The sequence below is a fragment of the Zonotrichia albicollis genome, chromosome 8 (genome assembly GCF_047830755.1).
Source record: "Zonotrichia albicollis isolate bZonAlb1 chromosome 8, bZonAlb1.hap1, whole genome shotgun sequence".
NCBI lineage: Eukaryota > Metazoa > Chordata > Aves > Passeriformes > Passerellidae > Zonotrichia > Zonotrichia albicollis.
Window position 1 is genome coordinate 17366781 of NC_133826.1, and position 24800 is coordinate 17391580.

Below are 24800 nucleotides of genomic sequence, written 5' to 3' on the forward strand. Positions count from 1 at the left end.
TATATTTAGGCTGACAGGGTTTTTTTCACTCCAAGAGTCCTTGTCCGCTATACTTTCTTTCGTCACTCAGCTGTAATGAATAATGCAATAAAACACTCCAACACTTTTTCAGTAATAGTCTGGAAATCTCCCATCCTCCTATTTTGCAAGCAAGCTTAGTATCTGAAGGGTATGCTCTGATTAAAGTCTCTCAAGTATATAGTCAAAACAGATGTTACATAAGAAGTGGCAGTGCAGGTTGCTATTTGCTGCTACTTCAGCAGAGCTCTCATTCAGAGGGGACAACTCTAGTGATGAGAAAAGAAGGCTTAGGTATTCCATGTTCTTTTATCAAAAGGTTTGTCCCAAGACATTCAGTAAGTAAATTCTTATGGATTTTATTAAGTGAACATGTGTTCCTTAGAGACATGCACTGAAGTCTCTCTCTAAAAGGCCTAAACCTACCACTGTGAGCTGTTTCAACTTTGTTGACTATTTGCAGCATGAAACCAAAGTGCTAGAAGTGAAAATTTTTGTCTTCCAATGTTTGCACACTGGTATATTGTTATCTTCCCTATTCATTCACCCCACAGAACAATTCTTTAAAATATTTCTTGGTGTGGTGAGAGACCTTTCTAAGCAAGGTGAGGATACTCCAGCCTTTCTCCCTGCATCATTCATACTCATGACTGCCCAACAGGTGCCCAGAGCAAGCCATGAGCAGCTCCCTAGCAGGTCTGTATGGCTGCAACCCAACCTCACACACACAGCTCTGCTTACATGGAATTTTTGTAGTTGGACACTACACCTGGAGCCTCTCCATGGGTTGGGCTGCGGAAACAGGGATTGTTCATGTTGCAGAAGATGCCATGTAACCATGGCAGTGTTCCTGCTGATGGCATTGCCTTGTTTGGGAAGTGACCTAGAGTACCAAAAGACAAAATAGAAATTGTTAGGTGTCTTTTCCAATGCAGCCTTTGTGAATATAAATAGCACGATGAGTTGGCTCTCTACAGAAGGAATGTGATAGGAATCACAGAGGTTTATCCTTAACTGAGAAAAAAGAAACCATCAATATAAGCATTGGCTATTTTCAACAGAAACCAATTCTGAGTAATGTGAATGACTTTTTAAATAGGTAGTGAGATAGTACTTTCTCACTAACAGAATTATGGAAATCCAAAACTAGATAGCACCTTAAAACCCCACATAAGTCTGACCAGAAAGCATCTCACAGGAAAACTTGACATTTTTTCTATGTCTTCACTGCTAAGTCTTACACTACATGGCTACAAATAACTAAGCTATTTGAACTGAAGTCTGTTCTTTCACCACTGGATAGTAACACTCCACAAACAGATCCCAATACCTCTGTCTGAGAACACCTGGCCATAACTTATAACAAGTCAGATCATGATAACATCTGAAACATTCTTACATTCATGTTGGCGATACAGTGGATTTGCTTTTCTCAGCCAGACAAGTGCAAGAAACAACGACAGAGGCCATAAAAGCTCCACTAGAAAACGAAGCTGGAAAAAAAGGAAAAAAGTAAATTAAAAATAAACTTTACAAATAGACCACTGTAGAGTCACTAGATGGCAAAAGGCATGAGACCTCCTCTCACAGCAGAAAAGCCCAGCACGTGCCCATGGCTATCCATTGCCTATTACACCATTTGAGAAGGAAACCCAAAAGAGGATTTCATCAGAATGCCATGAAGCATCACTATGAATTCAGTGCTCAGTGGCTTCTCTACCTCTTCTAAAGAAACACCTAAACATCCTGACTGAGGTGAAAAGAGGCAGGAGGTAGTGCACGACTCTACAACAAGGATTAGATATAAGTGACAGATGGATTATTTTAATCCACACTTTGACACTGCTGGGCTCATTAGCAGGCTGTCAGTACACTCTGCTTACCCAAAAGTAAATGACTGCAGCATAAGCTTTACATACTTTGACCTTTACTTTTGCTTCTTTTTGTCATTATTCATTTCAATGCTATTAATTTCCTAATACCTGTAGAAATGCATGTATTAAGATCAAACACCTTATTCAATAACACAGAAGACCCCATCAAAAGCCACTTTATTGCCCAGACCTTTCAATACACTTAGAACAGTCACCAGCTCCCGTGTCATGCCAGAAAATCAAGGGCACTGCTTTACCACAGAGCAACATCCTGCCTGGTTTTGAGTCTGTTTCCTCCACTCCTGTGTTTCAGTTTGTTTTACTGCCTCTGTGTGTTTTGGCAGAGGTTTGAAACTACAATCCTTTGATCCTGTAACACAGGCCTTGGGCTCTGAGGAACAGCAATGGGATTTTTGTGTCCAGACATATGGCACATTTTTGCTCCTCCCTGTAACTGCCAGGACAAAATATCTTCAGAACCAGGGTTGTAGTACAGAAAAACCCTCCTTGTTTCTTTACCTTTGCTCTCTCCTTCCCAACCAGGTACCAAATACATGATAATAATGCACATAGCAGCAGAGCCAAAGACAAGATGGGTGACATGTAATGTTGTTTTGGGCAAAAAGCACTCCACACCATTAAGAACAGGTTTTTTGGAGCTGCCCTGTTTATCCACTCTAATTTTGTCTAACAGCTTTAGTTAAGCACAACATATTCTCACAGCAAAAGGGTAGAAAGCTTTACACCACGCAACAATTTTCTATTTTACACTTTTCTTCTTAAGGGTTTCCTTTCTAAAACAGAACAATAACAAAAAACCCACCCACCTCCACCTAAGAAGTTATGCATGCCTGATCTTTTTAAAAGCAGACAAAATCTTACCAGCAGCAAAGGGCAAATGACACATTTATTAGAGAGGGAAACCTGACAGCTGTTGTGTACAGCTCTGAATACCCTTCCCAGCAGGGTCCACAAGGTCTGATCAATATCCAATGCCAACCATTTGGGACAAGCACTAAACACTCAAATGCAGAGGGGCAAGAACTGGTGAGACTCCTTGGTCTACCTTTGCTGCAGAGTAAATCTGTGTTAACGCTCAGATGTTGATTCTTTCTTCACCCCCAGGAAATAGAAAATCCTCAGACTTGAATTTGGTAGCTCCTTTCTCTCTGAGTTAACTAGTGGAAAAGATTGAAGTCTGAAATTCAAGGGAAGCTTGCTTTCAACTTGGTACACAATGTGTTGTGTGGTAAGGACTGACCAGTGCTGTCAAACCTCTGACTTTTTCCTGTGGACCTTATCCAGAGGACAAAAAGGTGTCTCAGAATTCACTATAAGTATCAGAAAGCAGCCCATAATCCTGCAGAACCGCATGATAAATAGCCAGAAATCCCAGCAACATGCACAGAGAAATGTAATATCCAGACAGAGCTGTAATGGAGCAAGCACAGTGATAAGACCACATAAATGTGAGAAACTTAAATTGGCTATGGATCAACTGTAGACTCTGCAGTGAAGTCTTGCTGTAAGACAAAATATCATAAGATCTAAGAGGATTTGAAAGTACTTAAAATATTTCTGGCTTTTGCCTTACTTATGTCATTCAGCCATACTAAAAAAGACACAATCTGTGTGAACTGTAAGGCCCTAACTAGAATCACATCTAAGAGCAGCTAAGTGTGAAGAGCAAATCTAAAATTAGGAAGCAAACCCTCCTGAGCTGAATGATGATCATTATGTTTTCTAACAACAGATCTTTTTATGTGAAAACATAACTATTACTAACCACAGCTCTTCCGGTACACAATGTTATTTGTCAAAGAAAATCCCAACATGGCTATTCTATGTTTGGTCTGTAAAGAGCAGCTTTGTAAACTGCATCAGACAAGGTGCCAGACAACAGGCCACTACAAAGATCACATGTGAATCTTTGAGGAACTTGAGAGTTTTGCATGCTGATAAATGTACCAGTGGAGTGCATGGTTCAAACCTGAAATCCAAAGACTAATACTTTACCTTTTGTCTTTTCCGAAGGATCCAGTTCTTCCAGAGGAGAAGTCTGACTTGCCTGAAGAAGTTCATTCTTCTGCATCAATACTTCTGGTTAACCTGTGGCAAAGGATGCATTGCCATTTCTTAGCTGACATCAGAAACAGACCTTAGAGCAAAATAACAGCTTTCTCTTCTTATTTTAAGATTATGTTATCACAGAGATCAGTTCCTTTCATTGTCTGTACCATTTAATTTTGCACTTTTCATACACTATCATGCATGAAAAATCGTGAGTTTCCTTTGTTTGGAGGCTACTTCCTGTGACACATTTATCAGCACTGAAAAGCAGTAGAGAGGAAGAACATCTCTTTAGAATAAAAAAAGTCATGAACATTGAATCTGGCTATTAACTTGGACTTGCGTGTAATGAAGGCAGTTAATTGTTGCATCATTTATCACAACAAATATTTTTTACTACTTTAAGTAGAGAAAAACACTCTAATAAAACAGCACAGTAGAACCATAATAAAGAATAGTACCTAGTAATAACGTGTGGAGAACTCCACTTGGTCTGAGGAGGTACATGAACTTCTGGAGTGATAAGTCATGGTGGAGATCTACCTTTACTCTTTACAGGCAGCACCCTGCTCATAAAATCAGTATTGGCTTGGGATGGCTGCAATCAGAAAGAGAGTAGGCACTGAAAGAAATTCAATTTCCATAAAAGAAGTTCATTTACATATATAACAACACTCCTCTAAAATCAGAAAAAGACCACTACACTTAACTGGGTGAACACTGAATTCCCTATAGATTTTCATCTGTAAAGGGCATCTGAAACAGCAATGTAGCAAAACCTCTACCAGTGCTCATGCTAGGCAATGATGCTATATAAGCACTAGCACAGTTTCCCTGTGATTATTCTTCCAAGTAGAAGCTGAACAATAATCCAGCTTTCATTACTGAAAAAAGAATTTAAAAGCATGTTGGCAGTGCTTGCCCTTTTCTTTCCCCTTCAGAGGGCTTTGGGTACAGCTTTGAAAATCCTCCACAAAACTGCTTTACAGAATTTAACACTCTGTAGATTTCCCCCAGCCCACTGCAGCTCTGACAGCAGAGCACTGCACTCTGCACCTTCCCCAGCACCATCATTGGGCCTTTGAGCCCCTGCACACAGGGGCCACCTAAACCACGCACTTTAAGCTGGCTTCTGGCACAAATTATAACAAAGCAGAGGATCAGGCCATCCCTATGTGCTGAAAGGCGAGCCAGCAGGGAAGAAGACCAGCCTTGGCTGAACAGGGCACTTTCACTGGAAGTCAGGGAAAAATAGAGAGTTTACAACCTTTGGAAGAAGGGGCAGCCAACTCAGGAAGAGTGCAAGGACGTTGTTAGGTCACATAGAGAGAAAATTAGAATGGCAAAAGCTCAGCTAGAACTCAAACTGACAACCGCTGTGAAAAATAATAAAAAGTTTCTTTATAAATGCATAAACAACAAAATTAGGGCCAAAGGAAATCTCCATCTTTTACTGCATGCAGAGAGAAACATTGTAACCAATGATGAGGAAAAGCCCTTGGTATTTAATGCTTTCTTGGCCTCAGTCTTCAACACAAAGATTGGTTATCCTCAGGGCAACCACTCCCCTGCGCTGGGATGAGGAGCAGACTTCCCCTGCAATCTATTAGGCCATAGTTAGTGACCTGCTGTGCTACTTAGACACTCACAAGTCCATGGAGTAGGATGGGATCCACCCAGGAGTACTGGAGGAACCGGCAAAAGAGCTCACCAGGCCTCCCTCCATCATTTATCATCCATCCTGGTGAACCAGGGAGTCCCAGATGACTGGAGATTGGCTAGTGTGACAACCATTTGCCAATGGTCACAACAAACCCAGGCAGAACTATGGACAGGGGGAAGAGTGTCTGGAAAGCTGCCCAGTGGGAAAAAGCCTGGGGGTGCTGGTTGGCAGCAGCTGAACATGAGCCAGGTGTGCCCAGGGGCATCCTGGCCTCCATCAGGAGCAGTGTGGCAGCAGGAGCAGGGCAGGGATTGTGCCCCTGTACTGGGCACTGGTGAGGGCACAGCTGCAGAGCCATGCCCAGCTGTGGGCCCATCACCTCAGGGGAGACACTGAGGGGCTGGGGCCAGCCTGGAGAGGGGCAGCAGGGCTGGGGAAGGGGCTGGAGAGCGAGTCCTGTGAGGAGTGGCTGAGGGAGCTGGGGTTTGGTCTGGAGAGGAGGAGGCTCAGGGCAGAATTTACCATTCTCTACAACTGCCCACAAGGAGGGTTTAGCATCTTCTCCCAGGCAAGCAGTGATAGGACAAGAGGGCATGGCCTCAAGCTGTGCCAGAGAAGGGTTCAGGCTGGACATCAGGAGGGATTTTTTCACTAGAAGGGTTGCTCAGGGAGGTGGTGGAATCACTGTCCCTGGAAGTGTTCAAGAAATGACTGAACATGGCACTTAGTGCTATGGTTTAGTTGATGTGGTGGTTTTGGTCAAAAGTTGGGCTTGATCTTGGAGGTCCTGTCTAACCTCAGTGATTCTATTCTATGGTTCTATGGCAACCTCCTCTTGTAAAAGTGGCTTTAATTGAATTTCTCTTGAGCAAATGTTCATATCACAGGTAAGACACAGCCTGCTTCAATCTAGACAGAGAAACAAAGCTTCATAAAGCCTCAGATAGAAGCTAACTCTGACTAATGGCAGTGCAAAGCAGAGAAACCAGCACTGCTGCTGCTTCTCAGCTGCAGACTGAGAAGCCTCACAATGTGTGAGGCAAACAGATAATTTAATTGTTTTATCCAGCAAACAAGCTTTTCATCTCTGAAATCCTAAAGCAAGTTATTTTAAGAAATGGATCTCTTTTTGCTATCCACATGTTTTCAAAGACAGCTCTAACAGATTAAATTAATCTCTCCTAATTAGATTTTTACATCACAATTGGATGATGGTAGAGGATATTTTGCTTTCTTTGGTCAACTACATCTGCTGCTCCTATGACCCATTTCTACTTTTTAGCTTTACAAAAGGATCTTCAGAAGTAAACAGAGAAAGCTTATGTAGGGCCTATCACTTTTACATGGGAGGGTAAAACAGAGTTAGTTCAGCTTATGGAACACACTGCACAATTTCACTGTAGCTCTACCCACAGTCATCACTAGGACTTAGCTATTTCCCAAAGAGCTGTAGTTCGTTACCAGCAACAACAAATCATGAGACATTCCACTTACATATCAGACCATATAGAAAGTAGAAATAGATGTTTGGTGACAGTTCTTGCATTGTGCCTACAGTAGATACAATAATCCCAGTGACATGCTTCATGAGCACCTATATGCAATACATGGGGTCACATGGCATGTGTTGTGATATCCTCTTACCTCACACACATATGCCATAGTTTTAACAGCTGTTTTAAATATCAGAATCTTGTTTTCTTATTTCCAGGCTTATTCCTGACTTTTGACTAAAAAATTAAGTCTGATTAAATGCTATTTGTTCAGCAGATTATAAAAATATCCCCAGTAACCTCTCCAGTACCACAAACAAATATTTCTGTAAAATAAAGAAAATTTTTAAAATTACCAGAAAAGATAGCTTTGCAAATATCCACACTTAGCTGTATTGGGTGTGCTCATGGGCCAGCACTTCTAATGTTCAACAATGCTTTCCAGCATTTCCTGACCTGTGAGACATTTTTATACATGTAGAAGATGTCCCTTTACACAGGCTCACTAGAAAGTTAACACAATTAATTCTACACAATTTTGACTAGACTGACTGTAGGAGTGGGTAAGTATAAATGTATCCTATAAACAGATCTATCTATGTGTGTGGAAAGAAAACTACACAAACACAGGCTGAGGCTTTCTGAGTTAATTTTTGCACCCAACTATCTCAAACTACTGGGGGAAACCCAAGCTGAAGCTTTTTAGGTGTTTCCTATGTATTTCAGAGGCCTCCCTCTAAAATAAGGAGTAACCTGAAAGACAAGAATGGGAAGTTCTGTCAAACCAGGATAAATGATAAAACATCAGAGAGACTAAGAAAAGGCCCCATGGAACTTCTGTTTGAAAGGTGTATTTCTATGAATCAAAGACAATCACAATCAGACTCTTCTTCTGTCAAACACAGACTGAATGTACATTAGCAGCTGCAGCATATCAGGTAGGGTGCTGAAGCACACATTCCAGTTTAGGTTCACCCAAACAGAACTAATTCTGTGTGCTCTGAACCTGCTGTGTATGGTGAGCTGCAGTGTATGTAGCAAAGTCACACAGAAAGTACAAACACGCTCTGAGCTAGGTTACCAACGTTACCATACGTGCACTGCCTTCGCAGAGCCTTTCGTGTCAGCTCTCAGATTAGCTCCGTTAGGCCTCTGCTACACGGAAGCTAAAGACTTCATGGATTTGCAAGCAAAACACAGACTTCTTACACAGAAGCAACAAAAACCTTGAAAACTTACCACAAAATCTTACCTCATCTCTGAGAACTGCTGAAAGAGAAAGGTTTCTGAAGGAATGTTCAGCTTGGCAGCAAAGAAACACACATCTTAGGTGCAGTTAGCAGTCGCAGAATAACACTGCTCAGTTGTAAGGAGATTGTTTTAATCCCCTGCTTGATACAGAACAGCTCCATCTGCGAGTTTAAGGACTCATGAATAAAAATCCTCCCAAATATCCAATATGACCTACCCAAGCACAATCAAGCCTGTACCAGGACGTTGATATTTCTGTATTTCTTCAGATCTGAACAAACCCCTTGTTTGAGAAGATGGTTTCAGAAGGGTAGTTCTGGTAGCCTCAGAGGCCCTACTAAACAAACAGCTGTCATGACTAATTAGGTCAGCGACTGACAGAAGTCGGTACTCTGCCAAAGCTTTAAGAGGGATGAGGCAGTTCATTACGACTTCAGAAAATGCAATTACCAAACAAATCTGACTGCAAGAGGTTTCCTCCCCAGAGTTCAAGCTGCTGGGTTCTGGCATTTTGCGTGATCCACAGCCTGGCACCTGGGGCAGGTGGGTAGGATTGCTGCACCTCCATTGGAATGAAGCCATTTCAAAGCAAGACAGAGGAAAATCTCCATCTGAACCAAAAGAAACAACAGGGGCCAATCGAAACATTTCCAGTTCCAAAGGAAACCAAGTCTTTTCCACCAGGCATAAGGCTCCGCTGCCGCGACCGACTCCTCATCCCCTCAGGCGGCCGCCGGACCCGCTCCCTCACAGGGCGGGCGAGCCCTCAGCGTACGGGCCCCAACACAACACGGCCGTGACGCTACCGTGCAAATGTTTACGGAAATTGACAAATCAAGAAGTCACAGAATGGCCTCGAAGCCGCCGTGTCCCAGCCTCCCCCGCCGGCCCCGCTGCCCCCGGGCTGGAGGGAAGGCTCGGAAAGAGCCCCCGGCCCCAGCCCGCAGGCGCTGCCGCCACGCCGGGCAGCAGGGCCGTAACACTTACATAGGCTCCAGAGGCTTCCATTTCCAATGTCGTGCCCTTGCTCTTCGCTTGTATTACATAAAAACACTTGAAGGCATTATAAAGCTGGGACACGTAAATCATCTTCTACAATGGATGTTTTCCCTGAAATAACATGGGTTTGTAAAACATCTGCAGATCCCCACCCACAGGCACCGGGCCCTGCTCACCCTGCTGGCACCTGCGGTGCTGTGGGAAACACCTTAAAAAGAGCAGAAACCTTCAGGACTAGCAAAGGATGGAAGATATTATGTAAAAAGGAGTATGGTAAGAGCCAGTAACAACTGGTATTATGACTTGAATAAGAAATGTTTGTTTCTCACAGGTCAGTATTCACTGTTGTAATTCTTTATCTCAAGAGCCTGCTCTGGGGAGTACCAGAGACCTCCATCACAGTAGCTGAACAACTTTATTATTATTAAATTAAGAAATTATTAAATTGAGATGTTTAATTATTTTCTTAAGCCATTACCATATCCAGTGTTAGACATGCTTTAACAAATATAGCCAGACAATAAATTTAATGATAATTCACAGATTATTTTGCTGTTTTGTGGTCCTAATTAACATTGATCCTTTCACAACTGTGCTATGAAGTTACACTTCACTGTCTTTAATGATTCATTAACCAGTTGTGTGAGGTATATATAGTCCACTCCTCCACTGTCAAAGTAGATCAAATTCCCATCTATGTCAAGAAGCCTTTCCATGTATTTTGTTCTGCAACTCCCAACACCAGTCTGGGCAGACAGCAGCATCTGGGGCTTTCAGGTTTTTTGTAATAAGAGGCAGCTCCCCAAGAAATGACCTCAAGCATGGCCAGATCCATCCAGTGATACGATGGCCTTTGCCAAGAATGCAAGTCCTGCTTCTGTGGAAATGTGACAAGGAATCAAAGTCCAGCATTGTGAGTTTTAGAAACAAAAATCAGATTACGTCCACCAAACAGACTGTGGGATTTTATCTGTGGTGTTTAGGAAAGATTGGCAAAGGTAATGGTGTATTAAAGTCCAGTGTATTTCCTGTTGAAAAAACAGAAAAGTGATTTTTGACCTTTGCCATCCTTTGAGAGTCATCCTGGTGCTTACATCAGTAGAAAGTACCATGCTAAAACAACTGTACTCTATAGTATGCAGGAAAGGGTCATGCTAATTGTAATCCCATAAAGAAAAGCATGCCACCCCCTAGTCCCAGAAGACAGATACAGGAGAGTACTACACTATTGCAAAGGCCAAACATCTGTATTTTAATAAGTTAGAAGAAATCCAGATATAGAAGCCATAGAGTCACTGAAATGTTAACACGTTAATATATTTTAAAGCAAATATAACACAGTGTACACATAAAAACCATTTAATACAAAGTGAAAACCATTAGATGCACCTACTAACGCTGATTTTTGGTTATTTTTATCTGTTTCATGGAAACTTGGAAACAAAGCTTTTAATTTCAGTTACACCAGGTTAAGTGGTAAAACTGATCTATAGCAAGCAAATCACTGCCTTGTCATTCACCTGGGAAAGACAACACCAGGGCAATGAATGTGTCCAGAATGGCACCCAAGTGAAACAGGCTGTGCACATTTGCCCCACTCACTAAGCTATACAAGAGACCAGATGTGAATTGACTGCTGCTTCTGAATAGTAAAGCTCAGTAAATGCATCCTTGCTGTACAAAAGAAAAAATTAAAGTGGCAACATAGAAAAATGGCAACAGATAACCATGTCTGCCTAAAATATACACATATGATACATAATTATTGCCATGCTGACCAGTATGTAAGCCTGTTCAAAAGCAAAGCTTTAATTGCACAGATTAGAAAAATGAACAAATGCTTTTACAGAGCAAAGCACAAGCTTTGGTTTATGCTTAGACAGTGAACATTAAACCTTTCATTTTTATTATAACATCTATTAAGAAAAATAGCTGTTTCTCTATGAATAAGCACTCCATTCCACACAATGAAATGAAGCTCAATGTCTTATTCAATGAACCCCTGTGTCTAGACTGGGAATGTATTACATCTTTATTGAAAGCTACTGAACTACAAAAGGTTTGACTTTAATTCACAGTTCCCCAGGCCTCCCCCCATTTTTAAAATGCTGCATATATAAAAATAACTCAAATATGGCACAAAAGTGGGATTCTCAAGGGAAGGCAAAGGATAAAGGGGCAAAGGGAAGTCTCCACTGGGCAACATCAAGAAATTGCATATAGTACAAGAGGAATTTGCACCCTATACAAAATGAGCTTCCCTGTGTTCCAGTTCTTGGATCCTTTTTGGTCTCAGTCTGTGGTAAGCAGGCTTCAGATCTGTGGAGTGACTATCCTCTGAGCTAGATTTCTGTTCATTTGTGTTTTGTTCATCACCTGACAGAAGTGCAGAGCTCCTAGCCAGTTTCACAGTATTATCCTGGGGAAGCACAGAGCTAGCACCGGTGGGTGCACAAGCTTTAGCAGAAGAACCATCTCCATTTTCTTTTGATTTGCTAGAGGGTGGTTTATAAAATGTCCCTGGGGGTGGTTGCAATGTTCTTGGTGGCCTAAAGGCAGCAAGAGGATTAACATCAGGACCATTCTCTTCTGTGGCTGTCCTTCCTGACCCGACAACAGAATATGGCTTATTAGGAAGAATGGCTTTAGCTGGATTGTTCCCAAGGCTGCTTGATGATGATAAAGCACCTGCAGTTCCACTCTCGAGTGCTCGGATCTCCTGGGGCATGTTAGTCACAATCATTGCTGTCCTTGCTGTGATATCATACTGTTTGTACTGCTTGTCCCAAGTTTTTCGCAGCATCTGGCTGTCATAACAAGGCAGTCTGCAGCAGGTATCAACAGCAGGGACTGCCTTCACCTCTGAGACTTCTTCAATAGTGGGGCTTCTGCCCAGCTTCTCTGAACTCACTGCTCCTGCATTTCGTGAATTCCTTTCGTTTAGAACACACGGAGGCAGTATTCGGTCCACAGGCAGGCTGACAGGGCGAGACGCTGCCTTTGTCCTTGGAGCCCGCAACGGAACTTTGCCCATCTGACGGTTGGGTTTCACAGCCACTAAGTTCACTTGACAGGGGTCTTCACCTAGAGAAACGAATGGATCATTGTCTTTCTCTGAAGCTGGACTCGCAACATCACCTAGAGACACAAACAGATGTGACTGGATCTTTTTGCCAAGAGAGATCAGCAAGACTTCAATGACCCATTGCTAGTGAGTATTTCAATGGGATAACAGTTTTTAGGGATAGCTTGTATACATACTAGCAACGGCCTACTCTAACCAAATGTAAGCATTTCGCTAGCAGTAAAACACATACTGTCCAGCTGTAACCAAAGAGAAAACAGAGGCACTTCACTTTCTGGCTGGTGCTTTGCCATCCCTGAATATTTTCAGTTTTAGTTTGTTTCAGGATGTCGCACTGTTGATGTACAGGATATGACTGAAGTGGTAAGATATGTACAGGATATGACTGAACTAGATGAAGATCAGTACAATTAAAAGGGAATATGTATAGTTACTCCTACATGAAGTACATTAAATCATACCTACATTAAACCAAACCCCTGTAGTAGCATAGGCAGATAAACAGAGAAAAAAATTCAGAGTTAGAATAAGGTTAGCAAACCTGGGATTTTTTAAGCAAAAATACTGGTATCCAAAATGCTCTGATGATTCTGTCAGACAATTACTCTTTCCAAAGCCTTCTTGTGTAGTTTCAGTGAGTGGCAATGATACGTATTTTGGGGGAATAGTGGTCAAAATACATGAATTGCTGGGTATTAGCTTACAGCTAATAGTAGATTTCAGAAATCAGTCACAGGATAATTAGGATTTTTTCTGTTTGCTTTCTTTAAAACAAGTGAGAAACCTAACCACTGTTATGCTCTTACCAAATATTTTGAGCTCTGATTGCATAAACACAGATTTCTTAGAAGCATTTAGAAAGATTTAATTTTCTGTTCTTATTTCAAAAATAAACAGTGTATCAAACAGTGATGAACAGGTTTTATCACTTGCTTATGTCTACATTGCAGAGCTACATGCACTATAATCTAAAGCATCCACGGCTCATTATTTACCCACATGCAGATTTAACAGCATACTAACCAGATACAGATATATCTGCTTCTTCTTTTGTATTCTTGCTATTCTTCGATTCCAAAAAGAGTGCAGCTGTTTCTGAAGCTCTTTCACATGGAACTATTTGAATACCCTGCTAACAAAAGTCAGAGCCGAAGTAAATGAGAATCAACAAAAAAGGCACTCCTTATCAAAAAACAACCCCAAAAAGACTTATTAGAAATACTCTCTGGAATGCTCCAGAATTTAACACAGACATTAATATGGCACAGGTAACATTGTGGCAGCAAAAGAGTCACTCACTTCCTTTACAGCAACAAACGATTTCCTCTGCTGCTGCGGCTCCCTCTCGTCTGCTGATAAAGCAACTCTGACAGTACCAGCTGTTTCTTCAGCATGAGAAGCGCTCAGAAGTGGTTTCAAGGAGACATCAAATATCTTTTCATAGTATGTTATGAGCAGCTCCACTACCCGGGCCTGGTAAGGGTAGTCCACAAGTGATGACAAAGAAACCGTAGCATCGGTTTGACGCGGCCTGATCAGAGTTGGGCCAAATATTATGCCAAGGTTGCTGGCTGACATTTTATTTTCATCGCACTGTTCTGTAACTCTGCACAAAGAGGGGAAAAAAACCCAAAAGAAATCCCCAAGTTAGAGGGTTTTATTACTTCAGAAATTCTTTTGATATTAAAATCTTATGTCTAAAGAGAGTAAGAGACAATAAAAAACAGAGTGGGTTTGGTAAGCAGGCAGAATCTTCAGTGCAGACCACATTTAACAGTGGCTTGAACTTCCCACATAGGGTGTTTTTATGTCCTATTTGTTAAAGTTATTTGTGGCTATTTGGCATTTCTGGGGTTGGAGAAAAGAATGTCTCTCATTCTAACTAATAACGCAGCTATAATCCAGTATTACCCATTTTTATAGGCAATCACTGGTTTAGTACATCATCATACAAACCACCATTTGCAGGACAAGGAAGTGAAATGTGACTGAAGAATGGTTATTAAGAGACATGATACAAGTTTCAATTTTCTGTTAACAGCCATCAAATCACTGTCCTTTGTTACATTGCAATTTAAATCATATTTAGATCCCTGAATGTGACACTAATTACTACTGACCCCAATGCTAGCACAGAATCAAAAATAATGGAGGCCAATGCTTTCCCTGCTTTATTTCCTTTCATATTCTTCTCTCACTTGGGAATTCATTACATGGAAAAAACTCCAGCAACAGAACAGTGTCTTCAAAGGCATATGTGACTTCTTCCTCAACAGTCATCAAAAAGGTACAAGAGATTCCTAGCATGCAGCATGTAGCAGTTAAGTTTTCAACATCAGTTTGCATTTAAAGTATTTTCTTACCTGTGAAGGTGTCCAATAAGGTACTGAAGAGTGTTATAATTTGGTACAGGCAGTTGTTTCAGAAGATCTTTAATTTTAATGATGATCCTGTTCAGTTCAATACAGAGTGACTGTCTTGTCTTTGCTTTGGGGCTAGCTTGTTTAGCATCCAATTCCTCATTAGCATTCTGACTTTCTTTTGCAAGTCCAATGAACTCATTGTAAAGCCGAAACAAAATCAAGGGCTCTGGAAGCTGAAGAAATAGGAACATTTCAGAAACATACTTAAATCGGAATTTTAACTATTTGCTTGTTTTTCTTCAACTTCTTCTGGTCTAGCATGTTTTCTTAGATGATGACATTGTTTAATGCTTGTTCATTAGCTCAATCCCCAATTTTCCCTTTTCCAATCCACACCTTTTTCCAGACATCATTTGCTAACCCTTTCCTACTGTAGCTCCAGGAATGAGCATTTATCACAATTTATTTCAATAAGATTTCAAGAAAAAAAGTTGATTTCAAAATCATTTAATGGTGATGATCATAGGATTGGAGTGCTCATCTCTGACAGCCAGCACGAGGAGGAGGACAGGACCATCCAGCTAAAGATTATTCCTTTCAGAGTTCAACATGTTTTCAGAGTGACTCAATAATTTCACTGGGCTACATCACAGCTTCATTTTTTCACATACATATTGAAATTGTTTTAGAAAATTCACTCATGAATCTTTAAAGCTCTATTTTAGAAGAAAAAGATGGATAATCCCTCCATAATGAACACACCATGACCACTACGAGTGTTTCATGATGTTTTTGTTAGCAGCTATTAACAGCAATGTATCAGCATCTGTCTGCATGAAGAGGCAAGAACATGGGAATCTTTTAAACTCCACGTAAGGCAAGCAAATTCACTTTCACTAATCAGAAAGGTTTTAGAAATAAACTCTACTATGAGTAGATAAACAAGCTTGTTATGCACAATTTCCCTGTAGAATACATATTGTAATCCCAGCACTTTTCCCAGCCCTTGTCACAGACTCCATGTAAATAAAGAAGCCATTGCAGTTATACAAGGCACTTGTTTAATTGCTGCTGTAGGAGTGCTGAAAAGGAGTGGTTGTTTTGTACTGTACTGAAGAAATTTACTACAGCACTTTGGTTTTCCATCTGACCTCTCAATTCCATACCTGGCGGAGATACAGCTTGAGAACATTGCTGATGTCATGTGCATAGAGTTCTGAGAGCTCAACCAAATCCTTCCCATTTTCAAAAGCTTGACAAAGCTTTTCAACTCTTGACTTGGCTCCATTCACACGATAGATGCCCTAAAATTAAAAGACAAACACAACTCTATTTCAATTTGAATGGAACTTGTAAAACACAGATGATACTGACAGCATTAAAATCTTAAGAGAATTTTTTTTTAAAGATTGTGTCAAACTTAAGCATGAACAAACTCGAGCATACCTTGACATTCAGTGCTCTGCTTTCAATTTCTGACGTACACTTTTTGATGATGAAAGGAATGCCATCAGGAAAACTTTTAGCAGCTTGGGCAAATTCCACTCCAAATAAGTGAAGCCTTCCATGAAGTTTTTTGTGCCCACATTGAATAGCTAAAGTCTCTAAACATTTTTTATGGCATGCAAGTGAACACTACAGGAGAAGAAACAAAAAAAAGCACATGGCTTGATATAATCTGACACCATAGAAATATTTCAGCTGTTTCTCACCCCATATGTGAGCAAAACAAATTTGTTAGTATGGTGTGCCTCTGCTTTAAGTTCATGGTGGTTATACAAGACACAAACTCCAGTTTTTATACACAAACAGAACTCCCAACTTTACATAAATCCCAAGCAGCAATTAAAACTGATTTTCAACTTACCTCCTCACATTCAGCTCCATGAAATACTACCAGGCCGTCACATTCTCTGCATTTAGATGGAGCTCTCAGCTTCCGTAGTTTGTGTGTTTGTGCTGCTTTGGACATATTAGCATTTCTAAAAGGTCCTGGAGAATTTGCAGCTTCAGATGTGAGATCATTTAAACCTGAAGAGAATTTCCCTGTTATAGTCATTTTAGTATCTACTACTGGGGTGGTAGTTACTCTGATTTTTTAGAACAGAACAGAAGTCTGTAAGTAATGGCAACTATCAAAGTAATCAAAAACATTTTAATCAGAGGGAGGCAACACTATGTTGCAGTTCACATAACAGAGACATTAACCATCAAACAATCCTGTGTAAGAGCAGAATCAAACAATCTTTTTTGCCTTATTAAGTATTTAATTTTCTCCTGTATTGTGGCAATGTGAAAATATTAGGACATTTACTTCCAACTGCCCTGCATTTCAGGCAACAATTCATGGAAGTTTTATTTTATACATTTCAAAATCCTGTACTAGAGGATGAAAGACAGCTTGTTTTGCCCTTTAGTGTTTCTGAAATGCTTAAAAAAGGAATATTTTGCAGCAAGGAAGAATTAACACACACTCATGGCTGTAGCCTCATAAATTTTAAAAACATTACTGATTCTGAGTTTCCTGTAACAACATCAAATATATTTTCTAAAGGATTCTAAAACAAAACAGAATAGCAACTGGTCCTCTTTGTGTCCAAACTTTTTTCAAGCAATTTACTTAAAATGCTATCAATAACTCTGTGAACCAAACCCCTTCATTTTACAGATAACTTAAAATTTATCACATTCAGTTAATTGCCCAGAAAGCTTTTTAAAAGCTCAAGCATTGATTAAACAATACAACTCTATGTGAAAGCTTGCATTCAGTCACACATTGCCACACTTAAGTCTAGATCTGAATTAAAGCTGTTTACCACAAGTTTTTTCCTGGAAGGCAAAGTATACATTTAGGAAATAAGGCCTAAGTAAACAGTTTCCTATGGGCTTTACTGAGCAAATGCCACAAATATTTCAAAATTAGTTTGTAAGTACTGTAGACACACAATAGAACTATTTCTGATAATCCAGTTATTCAGGTTTCAATGCCTGAGGCAACATTGTTGTTATACAGTCAAAATTAATTTGAAAATTAGAAATGGCCTGGTCAAATCTGGGACAGACATTATTGAACTCATTTATCTTAGCTGAAAGGGTGAAAATCTCAGTTACTACCCTAAACATTTGGTACCACTTTTTTCCCAATTTGCAACTTATCACCTCTATGTATTTGTGCATTTCATGTCAAAGCTCAGAAGTGATCTTACATAAATCAGTATGGACCTGAATTTAAATGCAAATGTCTGGAGGGAATGGTTAGTGGATCATTTGCTTTACCTCAAAAGGGTGACAACACTAGAAATGTCCTATGGTTGTCCATACAGTAACCTAAACATATAAAGGCAATTCTGCACCACTTCATTTGAATTACTTGAATATTATTCTTCATCTCTCAACCTGAAGTGGATGCATATTGTATTGAAAAACAATGCTGTTAGCAATCACACCTTGTTAAAGTACTTTTCTTAAGAACATTAGAAAGAAAAGCCACACAATGTAACAAAAAGCATCTTCTGAGGATTTCAGAAACAACATTACCACAGTCTGAAGGAGATGGTGGCTCTCTTTCATCAAGATCATCTGCAGATGACATAGTCCCAGTGGAAGGTGTTCGGGGAAGTCGTCTTTTAAAATCCCCTAACAGATGAGAAAAGTTTTCAGGAAGTTGTAACTATCAGTCCCACCCAAGTGTTCAGTTTTCATTACATGCTCTGCTCCATACTTGTTTATTTAACAATGTCTTCACTAACGTGAAACAGTGCAGGGAAAAGAGCTCAGGTTAACAGAGCAGTGAGGGCAGCTGTACCTGGGCTGGCAGACGGGGAATCCATGGACCGGGACTCACTGCTCCCCCCTGCACTTTCGGAGTCACTGCACATTCCCCCACTCTGGTTGCCAACTGACCACGATCTGAACGGTGGTGGGCCTCGCACTGCTTTTGAAAAGGAAGTTCACAAATTCCAAATGTCAAAGACAAAACTTACATTTTTTAAACTGAAAACTAACTATGAATATATTCAAAAGAAGAAAAACTGCACAAGTTACATGAACATGCAAGATAGTGAAAAAACCCCAGGGCATATATTCCTGTAAAAGCTTCAGGGGCTAAGAAAATTAATTTCAGAAACTAGACAATTGTGCTTTTGCAGAGGACCTGCAATCAACATGGAACTTAAAAAACCAATGGATTTTCAATTGCTAGAGTTTCACTTGGAAGAGTTTAGTCCACTGAGTTTGACAATACTTGCTGTTTGAATTGTATCTCACCTTTCTTGTCAAAGGATCTAGGATCAGGCAGTTTTCAATTTGTCCTTATAATGCTCAAATACATTATGTTTTATAGGCTTTGAACTTTAGAATACATTTTTAATCCTTCAGTGTTACATTTTTTAAAAAAAAATATTTATTTACAGACTGAGCTCCAAAACAAACATAGAAGAACTACCTGGAATATCTGTGTTGCTGGAAGACCTCTTCTCTCTAACCTTTTGTGAACGATGATAAATTGGGCTTCCCACATCATCTAATGCCTGAGCAGGAAAATCTCCTGAACACTGAGATAAGTTACCATGGGATGTATGGACGCTGTTTGTTGATTGCTTATTAAAAACCCTTCAGAAGGAAAAAAAATAATTTGAAGAATGAATAAGACAGAAATTAATGAAAAGTAATGCTTTTTTTTTAATCCCTGGGCACAAAAAATGCTACATTTAATCATTTAATTACTATTAATGAGCATACATTTTTGACATGTCATTCTCATAATTAAATTTAATTCCAAAATTTAAAAATAAAAATATTAAAAGAAGAGTGGTCATTTATTTTCAATTTAAGTATGTGAGATTTCCCAGTGTTTTCTCTACACCCAGAGAGAATCATCTTTTCCACTTCTTCATGTATTATAAACAACATCTTGCAGACTTTGAAAAAACAGCCTATTTGTTCATCTGAAGGCAAGAATAATCAGAAGCCATTGTATTCCACAATTATGCTTTCCCCTCCAAAAGATTCTCTGACCAGCCATCAGGACCATCCACCTATAAACGCAGGTGTTCACATATTGTACTTTTTAAATGCACAGAAAATATGTTGAAGCTGCCAGAGTGTCAGTCTGTTTTGAAAATTCACTCTCACTGTAAGAACAGAATAATGTTAACAGTAATTAACATAAAATGCTGAAGCACCCTGGGGACAAAATAGCCTGCTGGCCAAGTTTAGCAGTCAGGAAGCTGTTCCTTAATCACTTCTACCCTATCAAGCTTAAGGGAAACAGAGACTGAAAAACGTTCAAATTTGCATTTGTTCAAGGAACAGTCCCTTAAATTAATGCAGAATCAAACAATAAAAATGATCAAGTACATGATGAATCACAAGGCTGTGACAAAGAAAATAAAAGGTGGGCAGAGGAGGAGAAAAAACATGCTCCTATAAATGTCAAGCAGTAAATAGCTGGGAGAGCACACAAAGTGCTGGAAATTTCACGCTCATCAGTCTCTCAGGGAGCTACATAGTTAAATCCCCCAAAGTCAAAGTTTATGAGTATAGCCTAAATCAGTCTTAAAAGGCAGGAAATTTACAGACAAGAATTAAGAATCTCTGCTTTAACTTTGAATTTCCTGCCTTTTGTTGGTAGAAGTCTGACTCAAGCATTTGAGTTTTTGTTTTTAGTTTCCTTTTGAAAAACGATGACGACGCTTTCCTGTAGAACTGTGAAACACACAGATTGAAATGGATATTCTGCTGCTCTAGTGCCAAGATGACCATTTTACAACAAATTAAAGGTGGAAAAGCATTTGGCATGCTGACACAAGGAGCTGTCTTTATCTTGAAGTCTTTACTTCCACATTAGCTGGAGCTTTCATAGTTTAATAATAATTTCTATTTCATTGGAGAAAAAAGAATTAAGTTATAACATGTCCCTACAAATGGACTCTGAGCTTTTTTTAGGCACATAGCATGAGATAGAAATCGAGACACATTTCCTGCCAAAAAGTTGCCAAATGTAAACAGTATGAAAGAAGCTACCGCTTGTGGAAGAGGAAAACTACCTCTTCAGACTTTCTAAATTTCTGATTTTCAAGTACTACTGCCACACAACCCTACCAAATCAAAAACTTACACTTTTCATATTAACCAGTATCTATATTTAAATAGTAAAAAGTCTTGCACAACAATTGTCAATGCTTTAGCAAGTGTTATTGCATGAAATAACATTCTGTCTCAGAATTCAGAGGCAGATTTTAATGTCAAAAATTATATATAATCTTACCATTTAAAAGATGAGACTAAGAGAATAGTAAAGTATGTTAAAATACTCCTTTAGTTGCTCCAAAAATACTGTTTTATTGTTAAACACATATGCCTAAGCGTTGCATTTTAAACCAAGCAGCTGCCACCTGCACTTTGGCACTTACCCATCAACCTGGGAATTCTGGGTTTCAAAACAACCTGATTCAACAGGAACACCATCCTTTGGCAAACTTTTCACAAACTCTGAATACTGCTGACCAGGGTCATAGAGTTTGGCACTCTCACACAGGGACTGGCAGTTAACTGGCAGAGATACAACCTGAGCATGCTGCAGCTGGAACAGGTTAACTGTTGCCTGTTGGGAGAAAGATTTTCATTATTTGTAGATCATTTACTAAATATTTCACTTACACTTTGCTCAACTCAAATTAATACCCTAGCAGAAGATTATTTGAACAATAAGACTAGAAAACTTCTAGAAAATAGTAACATGTTCCCTTTTACAGTCAACTTTCAGGAGACTTGCACAAGCTTCATATGCAATAGAGACATGAGTATTTCTCTCCTCTCTGGGTTATTGAATCCTCCCACTAGCAAAGGCAATTCCAATTTTTTCTCACTTTGGGTTGATCAAGATAAACAACAAGGGCTTTTGCTATCAGAAAGGCTTTTTTCATGTTCTGGAGTGAATATTAGTCATCACTACAATAATGAAGTAGCTGGAATTCCAAACCCAGGTGAGCTCCGTATCGTCTTGTCCCAGCAGACAGATTAAGTGAACACTTTCTTCATTAAATTACCTAACACTTCTAAAAGATTTTATCACATGCCAGAGACTAGAGAAGGGGGACACTGCCTAACTGCTTCGTCAGCTTCTGGGTTACAAAGTAGTCTGCAATTTAAATATACTTGAACTGATAAGTCTGTCTATACTTTCTACTGCTCTTATGGGTTGGTTTTAGGGTTGCTTGTGGAGCAGGGTTAAGTTTGATACTTTATTTTCCCTCCCCATGCCAGCATTAAATTTTCCTTGTCTCATCTAAACAAACAAACAGAAAAAATAACAAACAAAAGCCCCCAAACATCTCTTGCCATAATGAGTTCTTACATTTTTGAATTTTTTTTTAGAACTGTGCATGTCATATGCAGTTTTGACCATCACTTCCCTATTACACCAATAAATCAGTACAATCTACTAGTCACAAAGGATCCTGCAGTAACTGAGACTGCCAGCAAGGCTGAAGTGTGCTAATATCCATGCTGGGCTTGATCCAAACATCTTTGCTAATGCACTAATCAAAGCAAAGAAAGTTGTACTCTTAAGCAACAGAGGAACACTACTGCCACCAAAATTTTGAAGAGATATTTTTTAAGGATTGTGCAGTCAGGGTGCTTGCAAGGCAACAGCTTATGAAACACCCAGAAACATTCAAACCCCCCCCATGTTTGTTTTTAAACTCCTACTAGAAAGGGAACACAGATTAAAAGTTTTCCTTCTTTCACTGTTGGCATGACATCTGTCCTTTGAAAACTTCTCATTTAAAATGGGGCTTATGGGGCCTTCCCTTAGTTCTCACAATATATAAATATCTGTGCAAAATGTATTTTAAAGACCATGCTTACAGCTTTAAGAGTAAGATCACACTGGTAAATAAGCTCCCGAAGCTGTGTTAAAACATCACTTTTAAAGCTTTCCAAATAATTTCTTTTTTCTTCAACTTCTGCCATGCTTGCTTTATAGTGCTCATTGGCTTCTTCGGCCTAAAGAAAACACAAGTATAAAGAATTGATGGATTACAGGCCTTGATACTAGAAGCAAGAAAAACTCCACTCAATATGCTTGTATTTGAGATTCCCTTTTAAGAGAAAAACCCAAAGGAACATAGCATGATTAAAATTAAAAATGTGAACTCAACTCACTCAAATACTCTCCTTGGGAAAACATGAATAAAACCAGTATAGACTTAACTTTAAAAGCAAGGAACAAACCTCTTTACCTTTTGAAGAGCTTCCTCTTCTAGCCTTCGTTTTTTCTCAAGTTGCTTGCTGAAATCCTTCACAAAGCTCCCACTTGAGCTAAGCTGTTCCTCCTCAGCACGAGCAGTGCAGGATTTTGCCTTTTCATACTCATCCTGACGCTGGGTATACAGCAACTTGGCTTTTCTGAGAGCAGCTTCCAGATCTTGCTGCAGAATGCAGCCAGAGATAAAGAAGAATAAACAACATTAATTTTTCAGTATTTTAATGTGACGTTTAAAGAGGCTTATGCACAGGTCTGTATGCTGCACTATCAAGTACATTGACATTGAAAGATAACATCTTACAAATGCCAGACTGCCATGAAATTGACAGTTACATCTACTTTCACCAAGCTCTAGAGACTATGTGTGAATGGAAGTGCAGAACAGGCTAGTTTGAAAGTTTCATCCTTTTGAAGAATTCTAGACTGAGCAGTTAAGATAAAGAATTACCAACCATTTTTTTCTGTTCTCGCTGCCAAAGGTCCTTGATATCTTTCCTTTGTCTATCCAACTCATTTTTCCTTCCAAGAAGAGGCTAAATAGGAAATATTAACGGAGTACATTAAAGGCGTATAGGCTTTTTTGAATATTCTATGTAATTATATAGACTTTTGTCTCTTTTTTTAAACATACCTGCACAAATTTGTTAGACTGGAGAGCAGCAGCTGTTTGTTGCCAAAGTTGACTGTTCTCAATATCATTTTGAAAAGCATTAATGAATATTGACTGGAATGGCATATAATCCTAAAATTACACAGCACATGTTCTAGGTAAGACAGGTTAATGACATTATGAATGTCTGTATAACTGAACTAGATTTTCAATTAAATTTAGTAAATTATTTACTAAAATAGTATGAATGTCAGATATGAATGTAGAAAATTACTAACTCATCTGTGATTCATTTTACTAGGAGAAAAGTCTACAAGCCCGAATCACAAAGCATACAAAATATTAGTCAGAAAAAAGAACATTGTGGATCTGCATATGCAACAAAAATAATATTATATATACCAATTTCCATCACATCCTTCCATTTGTTAAATGAAGATCTTTTTAACCACTGCTCTATCATATAAATCAATTCTGTATCAGCCTAAAAATTCATCCCTCAACATCAGAGTTTTACTCCTGGGCAAGCCATCCAATAAAGATTTAAGACTAAGATAAAGCCCCAAAGGAATACACTCACCTGGTGTCCAACAACAGCTTTAGCAGTTTCAGCCATTTTTGCTAAACTTTTAGCACACTCCACCTCTGTTAAAAAAAATTTCACATTTACTGTTTACATTATAACACAACAGTTGTAACACATGCTAAATGCTTTTTACAGTCTTCCTTTAACAAACAGAGCACAGAGGGGACCACCTTCACTTTGTTACAGGCCTTTAATTGTAGGAAATGCATGATAGCTCTGTCCACTTCAGCGGAACAGCTACTAATTTAGAAATCACATTATTGACAGTCTGCAGCACAGAGGCCTGACAACAGATTTAATTTCATCATGACAAAGCTGATTAAATGCCAGAAAGAGCCACTCACCCAAGCTAAGCTTTTTTTCTACCCATGCCACTACATCCTTGGTGTATTTGGACCATGCTTTAGCATAGGACAGAGCCGACTCAATTCCACTGTCATTTCTTAGGAGCATGCTATCAACCTCTTCTGCTCGAAGGTGTCCTGCAAATAAAGCATCCAACACAAAGAAGTGATT

At 39.4% G+C, this 24800-nt stretch overlaps 2 protein-coding genes across 10 annotated transcripts in view; both read right to left on the bottom strand.

Annotated features, from left to right (window-relative positions):
- Positions 1-10457, bottom strand: part of ABCA4 (ATP binding cassette subfamily A member 4) — a 66694-nt gene extending 56237 nt beyond the window's left edge. Inside the window, exons 1-5 of the mRNA XM_026790512.2 lie at positions 8371-10457; positions 4424-4560; positions 3909-4001; positions 1418-1511; positions 760-901 (exon numbers count right to left, since the gene is read on the bottom strand). Of these exons, the coding sequence (XP_026646313.2) occupies positions 760-901; positions 1418-1511; positions 3909-3974 (302 nt within the window). The 5' untranslated portion in view covers positions 3975-4001; positions 4424-4560; positions 8371-10457. The remainder of the gene's footprint in view (positions 1-759; positions 902-1417; positions 1512-3908; positions 4002-4423; positions 4561-8370) is intronic.
- A 203-nt stretch (positions 10458-10660) lies between these two features.
- The window catches only part of ARHGAP29 (Rho GTPase activating protein 29), a 47958-nt gene continuing 33818 nt past the window's right edge, over positions 10661-24800 (bottom strand). For 4 of the 9 annotated variants that reach the window (XM_074546105.1, XM_074546111.1, XM_014263836.3 and 1 more), the window contains 17 exons: positions 24629-24766; positions 24279-24343; positions 23720-23830; positions 23541-23621; positions 23063-23251; positions 22689-22826; positions 21230-21420; positions 19261-19427; positions 18622-18750; positions 18354-18452; positions 16684-16847; positions 16263-16451; positions 15983-16120; positions 14817-15049; positions 13753-14059; positions 13477-13585; positions 10661-12506 (listed from right to left, as the gene is read on the bottom strand). In XM_074546105.1, coding sequence (XP_074402206.1) covers positions 11611-12506; positions 13477-13585; positions 13753-14059; positions 14817-15049; positions 15983-16120; positions 16263-16451; positions 16684-16847; positions 18354-18452; positions 18622-18750; positions 19261-19427; positions 21230-21420; positions 22689-22826; positions 23063-23251; positions 23541-23621; positions 23720-23830; positions 24279-24343; positions 24629-24766 — 3344 coding nt within the window. In that variant the 3' untranslated portion in view covers positions 10661-11610. The remainder of the gene's footprint in view (positions 12507-13476; positions 13586-13752; positions 14060-14816; positions 15050-15982; positions 16121-16262; positions 16452-16683; positions 16848-18353; positions 18453-18621; positions 18751-19260; positions 19428-21229; positions 21421-22688; positions 22827-23062; positions 23252-23540; positions 23622-23719; positions 23831-24278; positions 24344-24628; positions 24767-24800) is intronic. The other 5 variants (XM_074546108.1, XM_074546107.1, XM_074546110.1 and 2 more) reach the window with 5 other exon arrangements.